At 45.5% G+C, this 18711-nt stretch overlaps 1 protein-coding gene across 1 annotated transcript in view; it reads right to left on the bottom strand.

Moving 5' to 3' along the window:
• grin2aa (glutamate receptor, ionotropic, N-methyl D-aspartate 2A, a) overlaps nt 1-18711 on the bottom strand; it is a 111667-nt gene that overhangs the window by 34443 nt on the left and 58513 nt on the right. Inside the window, exon 4 of the mRNA XM_027002767.2 lies at nt 12630-12744. Coding sequence (XP_026858568.2) covers nt 12630-12744 — 115 coding nt within the window. The remainder of the gene's footprint in view (nt 1-12629; nt 12745-18711) is intronic.

The raw sequence follows: 18711 nt of genomic DNA, 5'->3' as shown, positions 1-18711 counted from the left end.
ACCGAACGTGTATAGCAGTCTGTTCTGCTGCCAGTCGGCACCCAGCTGTGAATCGGGGGGTCAGGGCTGTGATTGCCTCTTTAGATAAACCAACCTGTTTAATTTGGAGGGTCAGGGCCTTTAACACGACACTGTCACTGGTGGGTTATATATAGCTCGGAGCGCTGAACCCGGGTCAGGTGTGCTGTGGAGAGGAGGACGTGCTCTTCACACACGCAGACACGGACTGCTGGATTGAGAAGGGCCCACCACCTGTGCTGGTTCTGCAGTCATAGGTTGGGTTAGGACAGTCAATGGGGTAGAGGTGGTTGGGTTAGGACCAGTGAATGGGGTAGAGGTGGTTGGGTTAGGACCAGTGAATGGGGTAGAGGTGGTTGGGTTAGGACCAGTGAATGGGGTAGAGGTGGTTGGGTTAGGACCAGTGAATGGTGTACAGGTTGACTGGTGAAATGTGCATGACAATAGACAGGCTGCAGTTTCTAATTGTACACCCATAAAATGCACCTACAAAACAGGAGTAGCTAATGATGTGGTCAGTGATTGTACTTACAAGACACATTTCTAGTGAATGTAATTGTTACAATATACAATGGTATATTGTACCTTTTCCAGACTGATCACAGCATGACATCTACCTTTTGAAGATCTGGTCTACTTCACTTTGTCAGGCAGGTCCTGTTTCATTGATTTCTTGATTGAGAACAGGGGTGGCAGTAATCAGATATGGCTGTGGCTAAAGAAATTGAACTGAGCTTTCCAAAGATGTGATAAACCACAGTTAATTTATGTTTTAATGGGGGGGGGGGGGGCAATCACTTTTTCACACAGGGCCATGTAGGTTTGGGTTTTTTTTCCCTTAATAATAAAAACCTCCATTTAAAAACTGCATTTTGTGTTTACTTGCGTTATCTTTTCTAAGATTTAAATATGTTTGATGATCTGAAACATTTAAGTGTGAGAAACATGCAAATAAATAAGATATCAGGCAGGGGGCAAACACCTTTTCACACCACTGTAGATGGCCAGTTACTTCATTTGAACATTAATGTAAATAAAACTTTCTTGAATGTACCCTCGTAAATCAAGTTGATCTGACCTCAACTGAATCCATCCAAGATCGGCATAATGCAGAGAGTGCGACAGAGCAAGAGAAGGAGAAAGAATGAGACAGACAGAGAGACAAAGAGCGAATGAATAACAGAGTGGATGGATAACATCATGAATCACTGGCACACTGACTCTTTCATTAAAGCTGGGCCCACGATTTAGAGTGACCCTCCCCGTAATTAAATCCAGCCATGCCGCCCCGAAGCCAGACACACCGTGCATTCTGCACAATGACCCCACACTGTTACTGACACCGCTTGAGCCTGTTTAGTGCCACTTAAACCAGGAGCATTCATTCTGAAATGCCTCATCTCATGTCAGCGAGCCCTATTGTCTATTGACTGAAGAGTTTCCGACGAAATCGAAAAAGATCAACTCCACCGCTTCCTGGACAAGCGTAATTGGGCCAGGCAGCTGAGCACTGGCATGGATTAAACGCCCTGCCATGACACTGACGGGCGTGTACAGGCCTAGTGATGCCACAACATTTTAATAAGCCCTGACGGAAGGATATAAAGAAAGAAGCAGAGGGGACAACAGTAGGGGGAGTTTGATGACGTTCGGGCAGGTCCAAATCGAAGACGAGCACAGGAGTGAAAACTGAGGGCTGCTCTCCAAGGTGACAGTGGGTTGGTCTGCGTTGTTGTTCGGCGCGTACACGTGCACACGCTCGCTTGTGGGGAATAACAGTCAAGCACCGATATGTCTTATTTTCTGTTACCATAGTCCACAGCTTATCAGGCATGCCGACTGAGAGCAGGTCCCCACGAGGTCACAATGGTTAGACAATGGTATCAAAATCATCAGCGATAGTCTGATTTATGGGTAATATCAGATGGTGCCTCGTAGCCAAGGCAAGAGTGACCAAGCCGACCCCCCCCCCCCCCCCATGTTCTTGTAGGGAAGTGAATTGCACAACACAGGCAATTTGCCACCAAGCCACCAAGGTCAGAAGAGATGAGGGAGGAATAACGGAGGAATAACAGAGGAACAGCGAGAGAGAGAGAGAGAGAGAGAGAGAGATGAAGAAAGAAGGAGAAGAGGCCAAGAGGGTTTTTTATGAAGAGCAGCACTCATTTTTGGAGACCTTCAGGAAACCAGTCCCTTCTTCTTAATTACCCACTTGCCCATTCACAAAACCTCAAGTCCCTTCTTCTCCAGGAAAAAAATCCATAATTATTCACATAAACAGCTCTATGCCAGAGATAGCCACCCCTTCACATTTCCTTTGATCCTGATATCTCATTTAAGAGAAAACGCTCTCATTTAGTGGATCGCTCCTGCAGCGGCTTCGGTGGGATGTGTTCTGGATGGCGCCTGTCCCATAGAGGCTGCTGGTGGTGTGCTCGATACTTCAGCGGCAATCCCCCACCCCAAGGTTCACAACGGTGGGGGGTCGCTGATTACATGGAATGGAGGAATTCCCAAGTGTTGCGTTTCAGGAGCCTCAGGGGACGTGGCACACCACAGCACCCTCACATCTACACACGACGGTGAACGCTTAGATATAATTCGCACAGTGCTGGATTTACTGGTGGCACTCACAGTTAAGTAACAGCATGCAAACTGACGGAACAGGTTTTAGGCTTTTACTGTTGTGGAGGCAGTTTGTGATTTCTTCTGAAAGGTTATAGATAAATGAAATCCACTAAACTCAGTCAATGCATAACAAGCACTTCACTTTTTTATGACTGTGATTCCGGGAATCATAACATAAAAATTTAATATACTGCAATATATGCCTGACTGACGTCTGCTTGACACCCATAATAAATAGCGCAAGATACAACTCTCAGGTGGCCTTCAAGTTGTGTTCATGTTATGGATCTAGTACACAAGAGAAGAGGAGAAGTAAAAAAAAAAAAAACTGGACAAACTTTTCAATATATTTTGAAATCTGATGAAAGTCAGACATAACTAATCCATTTCCAATGTCTTATGCGACATATGTGGAATTGCAGAAAATTTCAAATGGTTAGATTTTGAAAGCTGTGGCTAATAAGGTGATAGAGAATGCAACAAAGGATGGAAGCATAGGAGCTTAAAGGGGGTGATTTTCAGTCAGTACAGAGGCCTGGCTTCATGTTCTATCTTAATATACTCTCTCTCGCTGTCTCTTTCTGTCATGTGCGTGCTTGTGTCTCTCTGCCTATCTCTCTCCTGTCCACAGGAAGGCAGTTGTCCAGGTGGCACAGACACATGGTTCATTGTGCCTGCCATCACCCGGAGAGATGGCCAACAGCCGAAATGGCGGAGAGATCCATTTCACGCCGACACAGTTTACAACAACTTCCAAGCCAGACCTCAGGGTATTCCACGATCCCTGGAGTAGTGTGTGTGTGTGTGTGTGTGTGTGTGTGTGTGTGTGTGTGTGTGTGTGTGTGTGTGTGTGTGTGCGTGCGCATGTATGTGCTTGTGTGTCTATCTGTCGAAATCCATACATTTCTGGGTGCTTTTGTGCGAGAGACACAGAACGAGGCCGACAGAGCATGCGCCCACGTCTGTTTGTCCTGCAGTCACACCTCTCAGTCTCATATCTCCCCATCATCTTGGGCTCAATCCTCTCTCAGGGCCAGGATGGCCAGATAAATATTTATCCTGGTGCAGGTGCCCATGGGTCCTGGGTCTGTGGACCTGTGCTGCAGCTTTGTCAATAATTAAATTCCTAGAGCAAACTTTGAGAAAACCTGAGTCTTGCAGCTCCAAGGAATCCAATTCTAACTCCAGGTTCAGACACTATCAAAGATCCGTGAGCCACAAATCATATCTGCGGTGAGAGGCGTGGGGGCAGGTAGGGATTAACTGTTATTTTCACAGGGCTGTTTGCTAAAGGTGCTGGTTAGAAGGTGTCCACATTCAGTGCATTTGACGCAAGCAAGGTAAACAGCTCGATAATGGATCTCAAAATGCTCCAAGCTCTCACCAGTTTGAAGCGTTGAGACAATATAGACTTGGTTATGAGGCCAACGACATGAGGCCAACGACATGATGCTGTTAATTATTAATGCATTGATAGTTAACATGCACGGCTGCAGTTATCCATGCCGTGGCTCTCATACGCCGCGACTTCCGTCCTGGACAGCTGCAGACCTTCCTGCACCGTTCAGTGTGTCCCCTCAATCCAATTTAGATAAGAGGCTGATTTGAAGGGGATGTGACAGGTCAGAGAAAATGCTAATGTGTGCTGCAACTGGAACAGCACATCCCTGCTGCGGGTGCACAGCGCAGAACACTTGCAATATTTTGCCCTGATTCTGGCCAGGGCTTTTGCTTGGAAATAGGCCTGCCAATATAATGAGTGATGTTGCACATTAATAGCAAAAAAAACACAAAACAAACACACACTGCCTGTTGTCTCTCTCTCCCTCCTAACCAGGAGAGCATGTATCCCCTTGGCCTCACCGCTGTTTGGGCCAACGGTGGGTGGATTTGCCGCTTCTCTGGCTTCATCTGTTTTAATTAGCCAGGCCTGCTCGCTGAGGGCGGGATAGGGACAGGGCTCCAGGCCCAGCGCAGACCCCTCCGCAACCCGCCTGTGGCGCCATACAGGCAGTCATTCTTGCCTCTGCTTGCCAGAGTCTCTCTCTGGCACCTCCTTGGGGTCTGAGTGGCACACGGTAGGCGTTCTTCCACGGGGTGGTGGCTAGCAAGACTGAAGCACTCAGCAGTGTGAGGCTTAGCCCCCTGTTAGCCCCCTGTTTATTTACTCAGATGTACAGTGTAAAACTGAAAAGCATGAGTGCAGCTCTGAGGATATCCCTCCAAAACAGATTAACAGATCATGACTCACTCAAAGTGCATTTTAAACCACATAAACACCAGTTTTTATATTAATCAGGTAATACTCAGTAATAAACTTGCAACAAACTGTTCTCCAAACACCATTCGCGTACATTTCACCTTTTTGCAGTGTGTCTGACGGTGAAGTTTTTCTTAGACTGGGAAAAATCATATCTGATAACAGGGATCATATGTGAAGTTTCAATAGCTGTTCTGAGTAAGCAGAAAATCAGCACACTGTGACGTGCGGAGGCAAAGCAGGATGTGGGGACAAGCCGTGTCTAATACAAAGACAACAACGTGGTTAGCGAACCTACCAGGTTCAAACAATGACAACACCTATACTCAGACACAAGACTTATATACATGCACACTAACGACACACAATAAGGAACAGGTGTGAAACACAGGGAGGGCGTGGCCATACAGACGAACACACACACAGGAAGATGTTTGGGGGAGGGGCCATACCATGACAGAGCGACTCCCGGGCGATACCTCCCCGCAGGGCCCATTGGGCCGCCTGCTTATTCCAGAGTGGAGCCTCCTGGGCGGAGTCTTAGGTGGTACTTTTGGCGCCGGAGGCTCCTCGCTTTCGGAGTCCACAGACATGGTGTCCATCTCCAAAGGAGAATCCCTATGGAGAGCCTCCTCCACCTACATCACCAGATTCTCCTTCCGACTGGGCAGCAGTAGCTCAGTGGTTAAAGTACTGGACTTGTAATTGGGAGGTTGCTAGTTCAAGCCCCCCAATTCCTGAGGTGCTGCTGTTGGGCCACTGAGCAAGGCCTTTAACCCTCAAGTTGTACTCAGTCATAATTGTAAGTTGCTTTGGATAAAAGCCTCAGCTAAATTCTGTGAATGAAAGACCTCTGAGTCTAATTGGAAGCTGACATCAGTGCATTCTGATTGGAGGCTGGTGTCTGTTTGGTGCTCACTCTGATTGTGGTCCCAGTAAGGGTAATAGGACCCTGTGGAGTCTGGACCTTAATACTGGTCTCCCTGGTACCAGCTTCATGGTCCAACTGTGGAGTCTTCCCCAGGACTACACCCAAGGGGCCCCCCCAAATTTTCCAGTAACACTGTCCCCTGTCGTCGTGGTACTGAGAGTGCCCAGGAATATCGAGGGATTCCCAGCAAGGGCTGGGGAGGAACGGTTGCACCCCTTCTTCTTGTTAGTTTTTTCCAGTATCCTTCGGCAGTTGATGTTTCTATGCGGACGCAAAGCAGGATGTGGGGACGAGCCGTGTCTAACACAACAAACGTTTATTTAATATAAAGACGACAACGCAGTTAGCGAACTAACCTGGATCAAACATCGACAACACCTATACTCGGACACAAGACTTATATACATGTACACTAACACACAGTAAGGAGCAGGTATGAAACACAGGCAGGGCGTGGCCAATACACACACAGGGAGACGTTTGAGGGAGGGGCCGTACTGGGACACACACACACACATAGTTGTAAGATAAATGGCAGATGCAGCTTACACAAAAAGAGGGTTGCTTTTAGATTAAGTTGCCCAGCTGTCTAAAATATCCAGCTCTGTGAAAAAACCATCTGAGGAAGAATTGTTCTTTAAAAATGTATAAGTAGCTTTGGGGAGAAAGATTTTACATGGGCAAAACCAAAAAGATCACAGATGTGTACTAATTCAAAGGCAATTTATTTTGGGTGATGGCTGTAATTTATCTGAAAGCTAATAACAACAACAAAAAACACAATCACACTATCTGCGGCCTATAGTTTGGCACAGTAAATGAGAAACAACTATACCCTTAACTCTCATCCACATGCGATTTGTTTTTAGTAAGGTAGCCTAGATTGTTGTTGTTCCTCTGAAACTGTGGCTGGGTGCAAACTAAATCAATTAGCGTGCCTGCGTGCTCCTACGAAACCATGACGGTTATCAAAATGGAGAGAGATGGCCCAGGAGTCCTGAAACAGCAAGCAGGCGGCCACAGATCTGCTCTAATGTTTTAATGAGCACATGCAACAGATGCTTTTGACTTATGAAGTTTACAACCATCAGGGAATTGGATGTCTGCTTTTGTCATAATGCTCTTTTTCAACACACTGTCTTAAGAAAGGCAGAATGTTACACATAAAGTTCTGGGACGAGAATCGTTTTGATTTTACACAGCACCGGCTTTTCCAAGCACAGTAAAACTGTCCCACTTTCCAAACTCAAACAAGCTTATACCCTGGTGTGGGCTTGCACAATGTTCACATTAAGGCTGTGATGTCATTCCTGTGCCTTCTGTCATTCAAAGTGAGGCGGGCTTGGCCTGCTGAGTCACTTCTGGTGAGCGGCAGCAATCTTCTTAAATAAAGACTTTTTCTCCACAGGATCAGGCCCAGGGGGCAGCAAATCATGCAACACCCAAGAAGTAAAACTGAAGCAAGCAGATATATTTTCATGTACTGCTCAGAGAGTGAGAGAAAACCCCTTAAAACTAAGTTGACATCGCTACCAAATGTAGGGTTTTCCCCATCAGCTAGGTCTATGCACACTTACATAACCTTTTCAGTTCTAAACAGCAGTTATTCTTGGACACATTCTTGGAGCCTATAATATATGAAAATAAACAATTCTTAAAATAAACATGGACTCCCTTTTCCTCTCCACCTGTACATGCGCCAGTTGTGGCTTTGTACATAAATTCACTGGCTGGGCACCCATATAATGACTTTTAATAACAAGTAGTGTTTTTAACGTACTGTCACTTAAACCTTTTCAATTCATCTGTAAGAATATAAAATTTCAACAACAGGAAACGTAACGCACCGTAACTTTTCTACGCAAACTACTCCAATCCAGTTAAGAAGAATGTGATTGCCGAATAAAGGACTACAGGCACCAGTCTAAACGCAGAGCTGCGTGGTGTCATAGCTTATTCACAACGCAAATTTCATAACAGAGTAATGTTCTCCGACCACAGCGGAACAGCGGACTTAGCCTTCACTGCCGGGCTTTCCGTGGGAGTGACGGGACATATTCCGCCACAGTCCGCTAGAGCCGTAAATCTGCCCGCAGCCTTTGCTCACCCAGCACTTCGGCGTTGATGAATTGGCTTTGTCAGATTAATATCAGCGTAACGCAGTGCCAAACCGCATTACACTCCTATTATGGTCTGAAAAACAATGCATCTGTCATGTAGCTCTCCTACACTGCTACTGTAGCTCATTTCGAGGTTGGAACCGCTGCTGCTCAGTGGCCAAGCGTAAGCAAACACCTGCAGAGCCCAACACGTGCGTGTGTGTGTGTCACGTTGCCCGTGTCACAGACACCTGATGTGTGCATTGTTGTGTTTTAAAATGCATCATGATAAACAGTCCTGTGTATCCGAGTTTTGACCAAGCAACCCCGATTAATGAATGCCCGCATGCGTGTTCCGACAGATTAATGAACTCCCCTTTTTACCCCTCAGGTGATACTCGGGCTGTGCATCATTAAGAGATGACTAATTTGTCATTTTCTGGACACTTTCTGTTTTGCATTTGACTGATGTATGTTCAGAATCACAGATCACAGCTTTATATATATATATCAGGAATTCTATTATTCTCAGCAAGGGGACAGCAAAGTGAATCGTACCATGTACGAGCGGAGTGGCAAGCAGCATGCATCATTTTTCTGCTTTAATCAACATCAACAAGCAGCAATTTGATATGGAATTAATTAATGTAATTGCTTTCATGTGGCTTCAATTTGGCATTGCAAGCAGTCTGAACTTTACATCTGTCAGCTTGCTTGAAAAAAGTGTAAAGAGCATCTAAGCCCTTCCTCGTTGGCTGCTGGTATGGGGAGGGGCAGGGGGAGGGGCAGGGGGAGGGGAGGGGCAGGGGGAGGGGCAGGGGGAGGGGCAGGGGAGGGGCAGGGGGAGGGGCAGGGGGAGGGGCAGGGGGAGGGCTTTGCCCCGAATCATCTCAAATCTGAGCATTCCTCCCCTGTACATGCAAATTTGTGGTCACTTGCTATACTTGGGCATATCCAAGTATTGGAGCTTTGCTCCAACCCAACATTTAACACCCGTGACCAAGTTTATTCATTCTCAAGACTCGAGCTACCTTTGCTTGCACACTAGTGAGCTGGTATTAGTAGATATTAGAAATAAGATGGACAGTCCAAGATATTACAAAGCATGGATAGTTTGTCACGGTCTGCCGATTAACCCGATTACAACACGCAATGTTATGCCGATATTAGCCAAACTATTTCAACTTGTAAATGCTTGGGTCGCTCTGCTGGCTTACGGCGGCTCTGTTTATGTGTGTAGTCATGGAGTGCATTTTCCATTAATGGCATGAACCACTGCAGCAAAGGTATCTGGCAAAAACAATGTAAGCTGGCTGTGTGTGTTTTTTAAAAAGATAAACTTGTGGGTAAAGGTATAGCTGCATGAAAGCGAGCATTTAATGTTGTATCTGTGCCATTAGAAAGATTAGACTGCATTAGAAAGCATGGAAACGGTACTATGAATGGACTACTCATGAAAACATCTTGGTTCAGTAGTTTCTTAGTTTAGTGTTTCTGAACTTTTCTTAGTCCTAAGGACCCGCCAGATAATTGCCATTTCTTAACCAAGCAGAACAGAAATGTGGACCATCTGGTGGACTTGACGACTGGTTTGAGAAAGAACTTCTGCCACTGTTTGCGTGTAAATGTTAGCTACTGATTAGCTGGATTAGGTGTACTGGATTTAGGCTGGAAATAGCCTCTGCATGCGCATAGAGCTCCAGGAGCAGAAGTTCTGTATTATCAGGGTTACTTTACATGATGTAAACTGACACAGTGAAGTTTGATTTTTGACCTCATTAGCCTTTGAACCTCCCAGGCCCGGAGGCTAAGAAAGACCTGTAAAACCTTTAACACGCTCCACTTGAGTGTAACACAAATCCAATAGAGTATTGGTAGGGCAGCAGTGTCTTAACAAGCCAGAAAAGGAGATATTAAAGCCAACCACCAATTTGTGGCTTGCACTGAAAATTAGGTAAATTTTTTGTGCAAAGGACTGTAGCATCTGGCAAGTCTTATGTTTCTGTGATCATATTCATCTCTCAGACTGTGATAAAGTGGAGCTATTGGAAAGAACGGGAGACACACGATGTGGATGGGAAATCACAGTTTTCATAAGTGACCGTGCCTCTCAGTACGGGACCAGTCCTGCCAATTAAGTCTCCCAGCAGTATTGACTGCGCTGCAGGAGCAGCTACACAAATCAATCTGTCCTATTGTTCTGCTGTTGCAATAACTCTTGCAGCTATGCTTTCATCGAACCACAGCAATTCTGAAAAAATAAAGAAGGGATAATAGCCAAATGTACATGTGTGTGAACGTGTGTGTGTGTGTGTATGTGTACATATGTGAGCATGAGTGTATGTGTATGTGCACATATGTGAGCATGTGTGTGAGCATGGTTGTGTGTATGTGTACATATGTGAGCATGTGTGTGAGCGTGTGTGTGTGTATGTGTATATTTGTACATATGTGAGCATATGTGTGTATGTGCACATATGTGAGCATGTGTGTGTGTATGTGCACATATGTGAGCATGTGTGTGAGTGTGTGTGTGTGTATGTGTATATTTGTACATATGTGAGCATATGTGTGTATGTGCACATATGTGAGCATGTGTGTGTGTGTGTATGTGCACATATGTGAGCATGTGTGTGAGCATGGTTGTGTGTATGTGTACATATGTGAGCATGTGTGTGTGTATGTGCACATATGTTAGCATGTGTGTGTATGTGCACATATGTGAGCATGTGTGTGAGCGTGTGTGTGTGTATGTGTATATTTGTACATATGTGAGCATATGTGTGTATGTGCACATATGTGAGCATGTGTGTGTGTGTATGTGCACATATGTGAGCATGTGTGTGAGCATGGTTGTGTGTATGTGTACATATGTGAGCATGTGTGTGTGTATGTGCACATATGTTAGCATGTGTGTGAGCGTGTGTGTGTGTATGTGTATATTTGTACATATGTGAGCATATGTGTGTATGTGCACATATGTGAGCATGAGTGTGTGTGTGTATGTGCACATATGTGAGCATGTTTGTGAGCATGGTTGTGTGTATGTGTACATATGTGAGCATGTGTGTGTGTATGTGTACATATGTGAGCATGTGTGTGAGCGTGTGTGTGTGTATGTGTATATTTGTACATATGTGAGCATATGTGTGTATGTGCACATATGTGAGCATGTGTGTGTGTATGTGCACATATGTGAGCATGTCTGTGAGCGTGTGTGTGTGTATGTGTATATTTGTACATATGTGAGCATATGTGTGTATGTGCACATATGTGAGCATGTGTGTGTGTGTGTATGTGCACATATGTGAGCATGTGTGTGAGCATGGTTGTGTGTATGTGTACATATGTGAGCATGTGTGTGTGTATGTGCACATATGTTAGCATGTGTGTGTATGTGCACATATGTGAGCATGTGTGTGAGCGTGTGTGTGTGTGTATGTGTATATTTGTACATATGTGAGCATATGTGTGTATGTGCACATATGTGAGCATGAGTGTGTGTGTGTATGTGCACATATGTGAGCATGTTTGTGAGCATGGTTGTGTGTATGTGTACATATGTGTACATATGTGAGCATGTGTGTATGTGTATGTGCACATATGTGAGCATGTGTGTGAACATGGTTGTGTATGTGCACATATGTTAGCATGTGTGTAAGCATATGTGTGTATGTGCACATACGTTAGCATGTGTGTGAGCATGTGTGTGTATGTGTACATATGTGAGCATGTGAGTGGGTATATGTGCACATATGTGAGCATGTGTTTGAGGATATGTGTGTGTATGTGTGTAAGCATGGTTGTGTGTATATGTACATATGTGAGCACATGTGAGAGCGTGTGTGTGTGTATGTGCACATATGTTAGCATGTGTGTGAGCAGGTGTGTGTATGTGCACATATGTGAGCATGTGTGTGTATGTGCACATATATGAGCATGTGTGTGTATGTGCACATATGTGAGCATGTGTGTGAACATGTGTGTGTGTGTGTGTATGTGTACATATGTGAGCATGTGTGTGAGCATGGTTGTGTGTATGTGTACATATGTGAGCATGTGTGTGAGCGTCTGTGTGTGTGTACATATGTGAGCGTGTGTGTGTGTGTGTATATTTGTACATATGTTAGCATGTGTGTGAGCATGTGTGGGTATGTGCACATATGTGTGCATGTGTGTGTATGTGCACATATGTGAGCATGTGTTTGAGCATGGTTGTGTGTATGTGCACATATGTTAGCATGTGTGTGTATGTGCACATATGTTAGCATGTGTGTGAGCATGTGTGTGAGGATATGTGTGTGTTTGTGTGCATATGTGTGTGAGCATGTGTGTGTGTGCGTGCGTGCGTGTGTGTGTGTGTGTGTGTGTGTGCGCGTGCGCATGTGAACATATGTGTGCAAGTGTGTGTGTATGCATTTGCATGGCCTGACATGCTGTGGGTGTGCCAGGGACAAGTTGTGATCTTGGAAAAACCCAAAGCTTTCATCACAGCTTTGAATTTGCAGTAGCTGGCATCGTGTGGTCAGGGTGATTACCACGCTGACACACTTTCACATCGTTCCAGGCTGTAATTAAAATGGTGCATTCACGGACAATAGTATTGCGTGAACAGTTGCTAATGACGGCTTGCTTGAAGGAGCCGCAATGAAATCAAAGCAGTGCTGGAAAAGAAAGCGGAAACATCCCTTACCTTCTCCCATTCACGATCCTTGTTCAGGACGATGACCACCAACTTGGGATGTTCCTGGTATCCATCCTCAGTGAAAGACAAATCCCTTCCATCCCAGCTAACATTCATCATGTACCTACAGAACACACACACACACAAACACACACACACACGCACACACCCACACACACACACACACACTCACACACACACACACACACACACACACACACACACACACACACACACACACACAGTTGGTCATTTCCAGGAAGATTACATACATCTGATCTCCCAAAGGCATAAAGTTATAGATGAAACATTCTTTTGAACATTGTAAGATTGGTGTATAATTTTTGTTTTATACAGTTCTAGAATGAAATAAAAGTAAAAGAATACCATGAAAAGGTTTGAGCCCCCTAAGAGATTTAAGCACAGACCAAGGTCTCAGACCTTAGTTAGAGGTATGGCTTGTTCACAGTCATGGTTAAGAAAGGCCAGGTGGTGCAAATCCCAAAGCTTCATAAATACTTGGACTCCTCCATCCTTGTCCCAAAAATCAGCAGCCATAGCCTTCTTTAAGCACTTGCCTAGCACTCTGAACATTAAAACGATCGTGCCCACAAATCAGGAGAAGGCTGTAAGAAGATAGCAAAGCTTTGTCAGGTAGCCGTTTCCCCAGTTCACAATGTAAAATTAAAACTTTGCAGTTATCTAGCAGAATTACTGCAATGGCAAATCAAAACCCATGCTGGACTGCAGAAGACTTGTGGTAAGATTTGGCAGACTGGTGGTGCGCTGTTCTACCGTGCAGTGACACCTGCACAAATGTGGCCTTCATGGGAGCATCATCAGGAAAAAAATCCTGTGTCTTTGCCACAAATTTCAATTTTGAACACTATGTGTGTTCAATTTGCAAATGAACATCTAAACAAGCCTGCTGCATCTTGGAAACACATCCTGAATGGCTAAAATAGAATTTTTTGGCCTCAATAAGCAAAGGTATGTTTAGAGAAAAAAAGGATGCAGAATTTGGTGAAAAAATAACAACTCTCCAACAGAGGCGGAACAGTCATGCTTTGGGCTTGTGTTACAGGCCCTGGCACAGGGAACATTTCGTTGGTAGAAGAAAGAATAGATTTAATTAATACTAGCACATTTTGGAAGCAAAGAACACCCAGTTTGTAAAGAAGCTGAAGGTGAATAGAGAATGGCTTCTGCAACAGGATAGTGACGCTAAACACACCTTAATCTTCAATGGACTACTTCAAGCTGAAGGTTTTGCCATGGCCCTCATGTTCCCCCAACTTAAACATCATTGAAAATCTGTGAAAAACCTAACTGAAAAACCCCAAAGGAGCAGTGTATGCAACACAGCACATGAATCTCATAGAAATACAAGCCTTTTTCATAGAAGAATTGGCAAAAATCCTTCAAATACAAATGGGGAGACTCCTAGCTGGTTACAACAAGTACTACAAAAGCTTACCAGAGAGATGTTACTAAGTATTGGTCATGCAGCCTGCCCAAACATTTGTTTTGGGCCTTTCCTTTTTACTATTTTGAATGTAAAAGAGGGATAAATAAATAATGAAGTGATCTAGTTTAAAATATAAAAGAAATGTCATCTGTATGCCTTTTGGAAATCGGGTCATCATTTACGTCCTTAACTATTCACAGTAACAGGAATTTTAACCAGTGCTGCCAAAGATTTTGCATGCCGTACATCTTACCTAACCATGTCAGGAGGTTAAAAAAAAGTTCACTCCTACTGGTATTAATTCTATATGTAAAGGATCAAAATAATGCATGAAGGTCATTTGAAACATTCGGCGGCAGGAAGATGAAAGGAAGAATTAATGAGCCATCTAACGACTGACCTAAATCAGATGTCACATTAACCAAAGATGAAAAATCCGCCCAGGATTATTATTAGTATCATATGAAATGTGCATTTGTCACTGCCACTACTACTTTTCCATTCTGTACAAAGATGAGAGAGAGAGAGAGAGAGAGAGAGAGAGAGAGAGAGAGAGAGAGAGAGAGAGAGAGAGAGAGAGACTCAGGGTGCGTTCGGAAGCCCGCCTGCTGATTGAAGTCACACACACACAAAGATAGAGTGTAAAGGATGTCTGAAATGAGTGGAGATATAAATGAATAAGGAAGTGTAGAGTATGTGTGGTGTCTGACTGGCATCCTGATGTCCCACCACACCTGTGTTCCTGCACTGTCCCTTTAAGTGTGAGGCTCACTTCTCACCTGGGGCCATCTACTTCCAAAAGCCAGGGAGGCAAAGTAGACACACACACACACAGTCATCTCCACACATACACATTTGCCTCCACACATACAGCGATGTCCGCACAAACACACCCATGCAGCCATCTCCAGACACACACACACACACACACACACACACATACACACAAAAACACACACACAGCAATTTCTACATGTGCAGCCATCTCCACACACACACACACACACACACACACACACACACATCCACCTCCACATACATTTGAGTGGCTGTTTGTTTTCTCACGCGACCAAATGAGGTGCCGGCAGAGCCGGCCGGTCTGTGAGGCACCACGACGTCTGCAGGACGCTCTAGCTGATTTACTGCCCCGGCCAGCTGCCCCAGCAGCCCGACGGCCTGTCAGATTGATCGGGGGCCCCATTCAAAGAGTGCGAACCTGAGCGCGAATCTCCGTGCCACGGCAGACATATCATTGAATTCAATCCCATCAGACCGGCAGGAGAGGGAGCGCATCGATGATCTGCACTCTCTGCTTCTTTATGGGATTGTGTCTGACATGGCGGCGGGTCTACGCAGTCCCGCTATCACATCAAGTCTGGTTGTCCCGGACTGTGTCCATCCTCAAGGGCTCCGCGCTGATAGGCCTGTGTGCATCACTATGCCGACCTCACCTGCTTGCAAATTACTGAGCGCCTGAGCGGCTGGACTCTGATCGAAGTAATCCAGAAAAACCTAGAGTGGAGACACTGCACAGCCATGCACTTGCTCTCTCTGGGCTGCACCTGTTTGCCAAGGGTTGTGCCCCCTCCACGTTAACCTTCATCCTGCATGAAGCGTGCCTGACCACTCCGCCACGTCGACTCTACCCTGCAACGTGTGCTATGAAAATGCCCCAGGTAGGAGAACTGAATGGCACCATCAATGAGCGATGCGTGCTGGGCAACCAAGTGCATCCTGGGTAATGGAGTGTGGCTAAGATTGCAAGGTTCCAACAGGAAGATTCCATGGAGTCAGACAGGCCATCCCCTATGTTACATATAATAAATTTGACACATTAGAGCAAAATCGCACCCCTAAGTCACATATACAGTTCAAATCATTTAAAGCAGTCTTTACGCTGCATATAGAGGGCTTCAGTCATTAGTGCAAAAGAGTGTCCCTGTACTACATAAACAGAGTTTATGTAATTAGTGTGAAACAATGTCTCTTCTTTTGGCTCATTTGCTAAAAGCCCCATACATCCTCTGTATGCTTAAATGAGATCATTAAGCCTCTTAATGCCATACAAGTGCAGAGCTGCACTTCTTTGTACAAGGTCAGTCCAGCTGTGTTTCAAAGCTATATTTTTACTACCTTCTACAGTGTCACTATCCCAGAGATCCAGCCACCACGGGTTTGCCTGGTTTGCACCTGGCTCCTCCCAAGCACCGCCCACTGATCAGACACCCCTGCAGCTAAAAATGGACTCGTTAGGACCATGCGTATTCTCCCCCACCCAACCCACGTGTCTGTGAAGTGGTGCCAATTGTGAGAGCCTTTCTGGGCTGTGCTTCCTGTCTCCGCTGGTGTGCTAGTGGTCTGTTTCGCCAATGCATGTTTTTGATCATGGATGTGCCTATGAATACACTGTCTTCCCAGCTTTTTTGGACCACACAGCCAGTTGGGACAGTGCCTGAAGGATCAGCCAAAATAAATGCACCCAGCACATGCCACCTGCCTCCTGCCTGCTACCATTCCCAGAAATAATTTGGCACAATGCATCAGTCTCATCAAAACAACTTCTCCAGCACAAAGAGCCTAAAATGCTCTCTAAGCGCTTTGCTTCTAAAACGCTTTGTTTTCTATTACAGATTATAATATAACACACAGTAAAACATTTGTTATTCACCTGTTCTGTATAGGTGGAAAAACCATTACGATATAACTTCACAAAATTAAGTGTGTAAAATATAGTTGTTATACTGTATCTAAATCTAAATCTACGCTCCAGGATTTTATTACGAACTCAGTGATTAAAATGTTGAGAAATGTACTCTCTCAACTGCCTGTACGAATCCATCACAAGTGAGTTTCCAATCAATGTTTGTTTCTCCCAGTTCTGCACAGGGGAACATGCTGAAATTGTCTGATTTTGTATGATAATGATTTACCCAACCGCACATGCAAAGGTTTCTGACGTCTTTGCTAACCCATCTGACAGCAGACTGCTGAACTCTAAGTCTATCATGAAGCCACCAACAATCAGAGTGAAACTGAAACATGGTTATCATGTGAAAAAAAAAGCATTAGCTGCACAAACAACGTTAATAGCATTCTTCCAGCTGTGTTATGCATTTTGAGTAGATTTCACTTGCAAAGCAATCCATTCAGAACTTCCCCCACTCAGCAGTCCTGAGTGCATCTATGTGTTTGACTATGCTAATACCAAACACATTTGTTCAGACCACAAAGTGCTCAGCACGGCCCCTGAGTCCCCGTGCCGTCCGCCAGTACATTGGCGTGAGAGCGCAGCCATTAGCGGAGCCAGCAACAGGGCCAGATTTGCACTTCTGACCATCTGAGTGCAGCATACGGCTCTCAGCCCCCACCTAGTGTTGGTGACTGGAGCACATATCACATTCCAGTATCCCAGTGCATTGTGGGCCAGGGCAAGCGGCACTGCTGCTCCATAACAGGCAATATGGGCCTGGTGGTGTGTGTGTGTGTGTGTGTGTGTGTGTGTGTGTGTTTGTGTTTGTGTGAGCGGTAAGCAAGATTGCTCTCCCCAGTGCACAGATTCAGGTCAGTTATAGGCCTTTCAGCTAAAAACAAACCCATGATGTTAGCATGTTAGTTTGGTCAGACCTGCATTTCCTCTCCACCAACATGCATGCACGTGCATGCCTACTCTTTGTGCGGGACCTTTCCATGGCAAGCTTTCAGTTAGTCCAACGTTAATGGAAGTGTAGTGTGTCATTAAGTACACAGTGTATTTAAACAGCTCCCAACAAACTGCTAAGCTCCTGGGCTGGTACTCTTAAACGTGCTGCTTGCACACTGCAGCAGGTCCACTACTTCCAGTCTATTCCATGTTTCTTTCATGGTCTGGTGAGTGTTACACAGTGTGTGTGTGTGTGTGTGTGTGTGTGTGTGTGTGTGTGTGTGGTGGGGGGGTCCATTTGCTGTTTGATGTGTGACATCAGCAAAGGCCGGTGTTTTCTACCATATTTCTGCCACTCCAGACGGGGTTGGCTGAGATATTCCGTTCCCTGCTGTGTAGGCACTGCGTCTCTACTGCCCGCCGGCTCGTCTGGGTCAACCTGGCTGGCTCTAATGCGCTCTGACCACGACCGTATGACGGAGCCTCTCTGACAGGGGCAGCCTCTGCCTGGCGCCACCCAGCCCCCAGCGCAGTTCTCTAGGCTGCGGGGGTGGTGATATGGCAGCTGCAGTTTGAGAGTGACGTCATCGCTGACCTACCCGTAACGGAATTAGCCATCGCTAGCAGTGACTGAAGCTCGGTCGGCATGACGACCAGCACTCTACTGTTGCGGGTGGCGTGAGCCATGGCGCTTGCTTCTGGGAGGGAAATGGCACCGTGACAGGTGCCGATGTCATGGGCTCTGGACAGAGGCTCTGCTGCCTGGAGGGAGGTTAGATTGCTCGGTTCTCCTTTAAGTGCTCTTTATTGCTCAAAACTGTGAGTTAAAGGAGCACAGTCGAAGAGCAGCCCAACTCCGCCCGCCCCAACACACACACATACACACACAAACACACACACACACTCACACTGCATCAAGGAGACTCTGCACTCCTTCCTCCGGGTTGACAGGTCATTTCAGTATTCATCACTGATATATGAAA

The sequence above is a fragment of the Electrophorus electricus genome, chromosome 1 (genome assembly GCF_013358815.1).
Source record: "Electrophorus electricus isolate fEleEle1 chromosome 1, fEleEle1.pri, whole genome shotgun sequence".
NCBI lineage: Eukaryota > Metazoa > Chordata > Actinopteri > Gymnotiformes > Gymnotidae > Electrophorus > Electrophorus electricus.
This window is presented reverse-complemented; position numbering and strand designations above follow the sequence as displayed.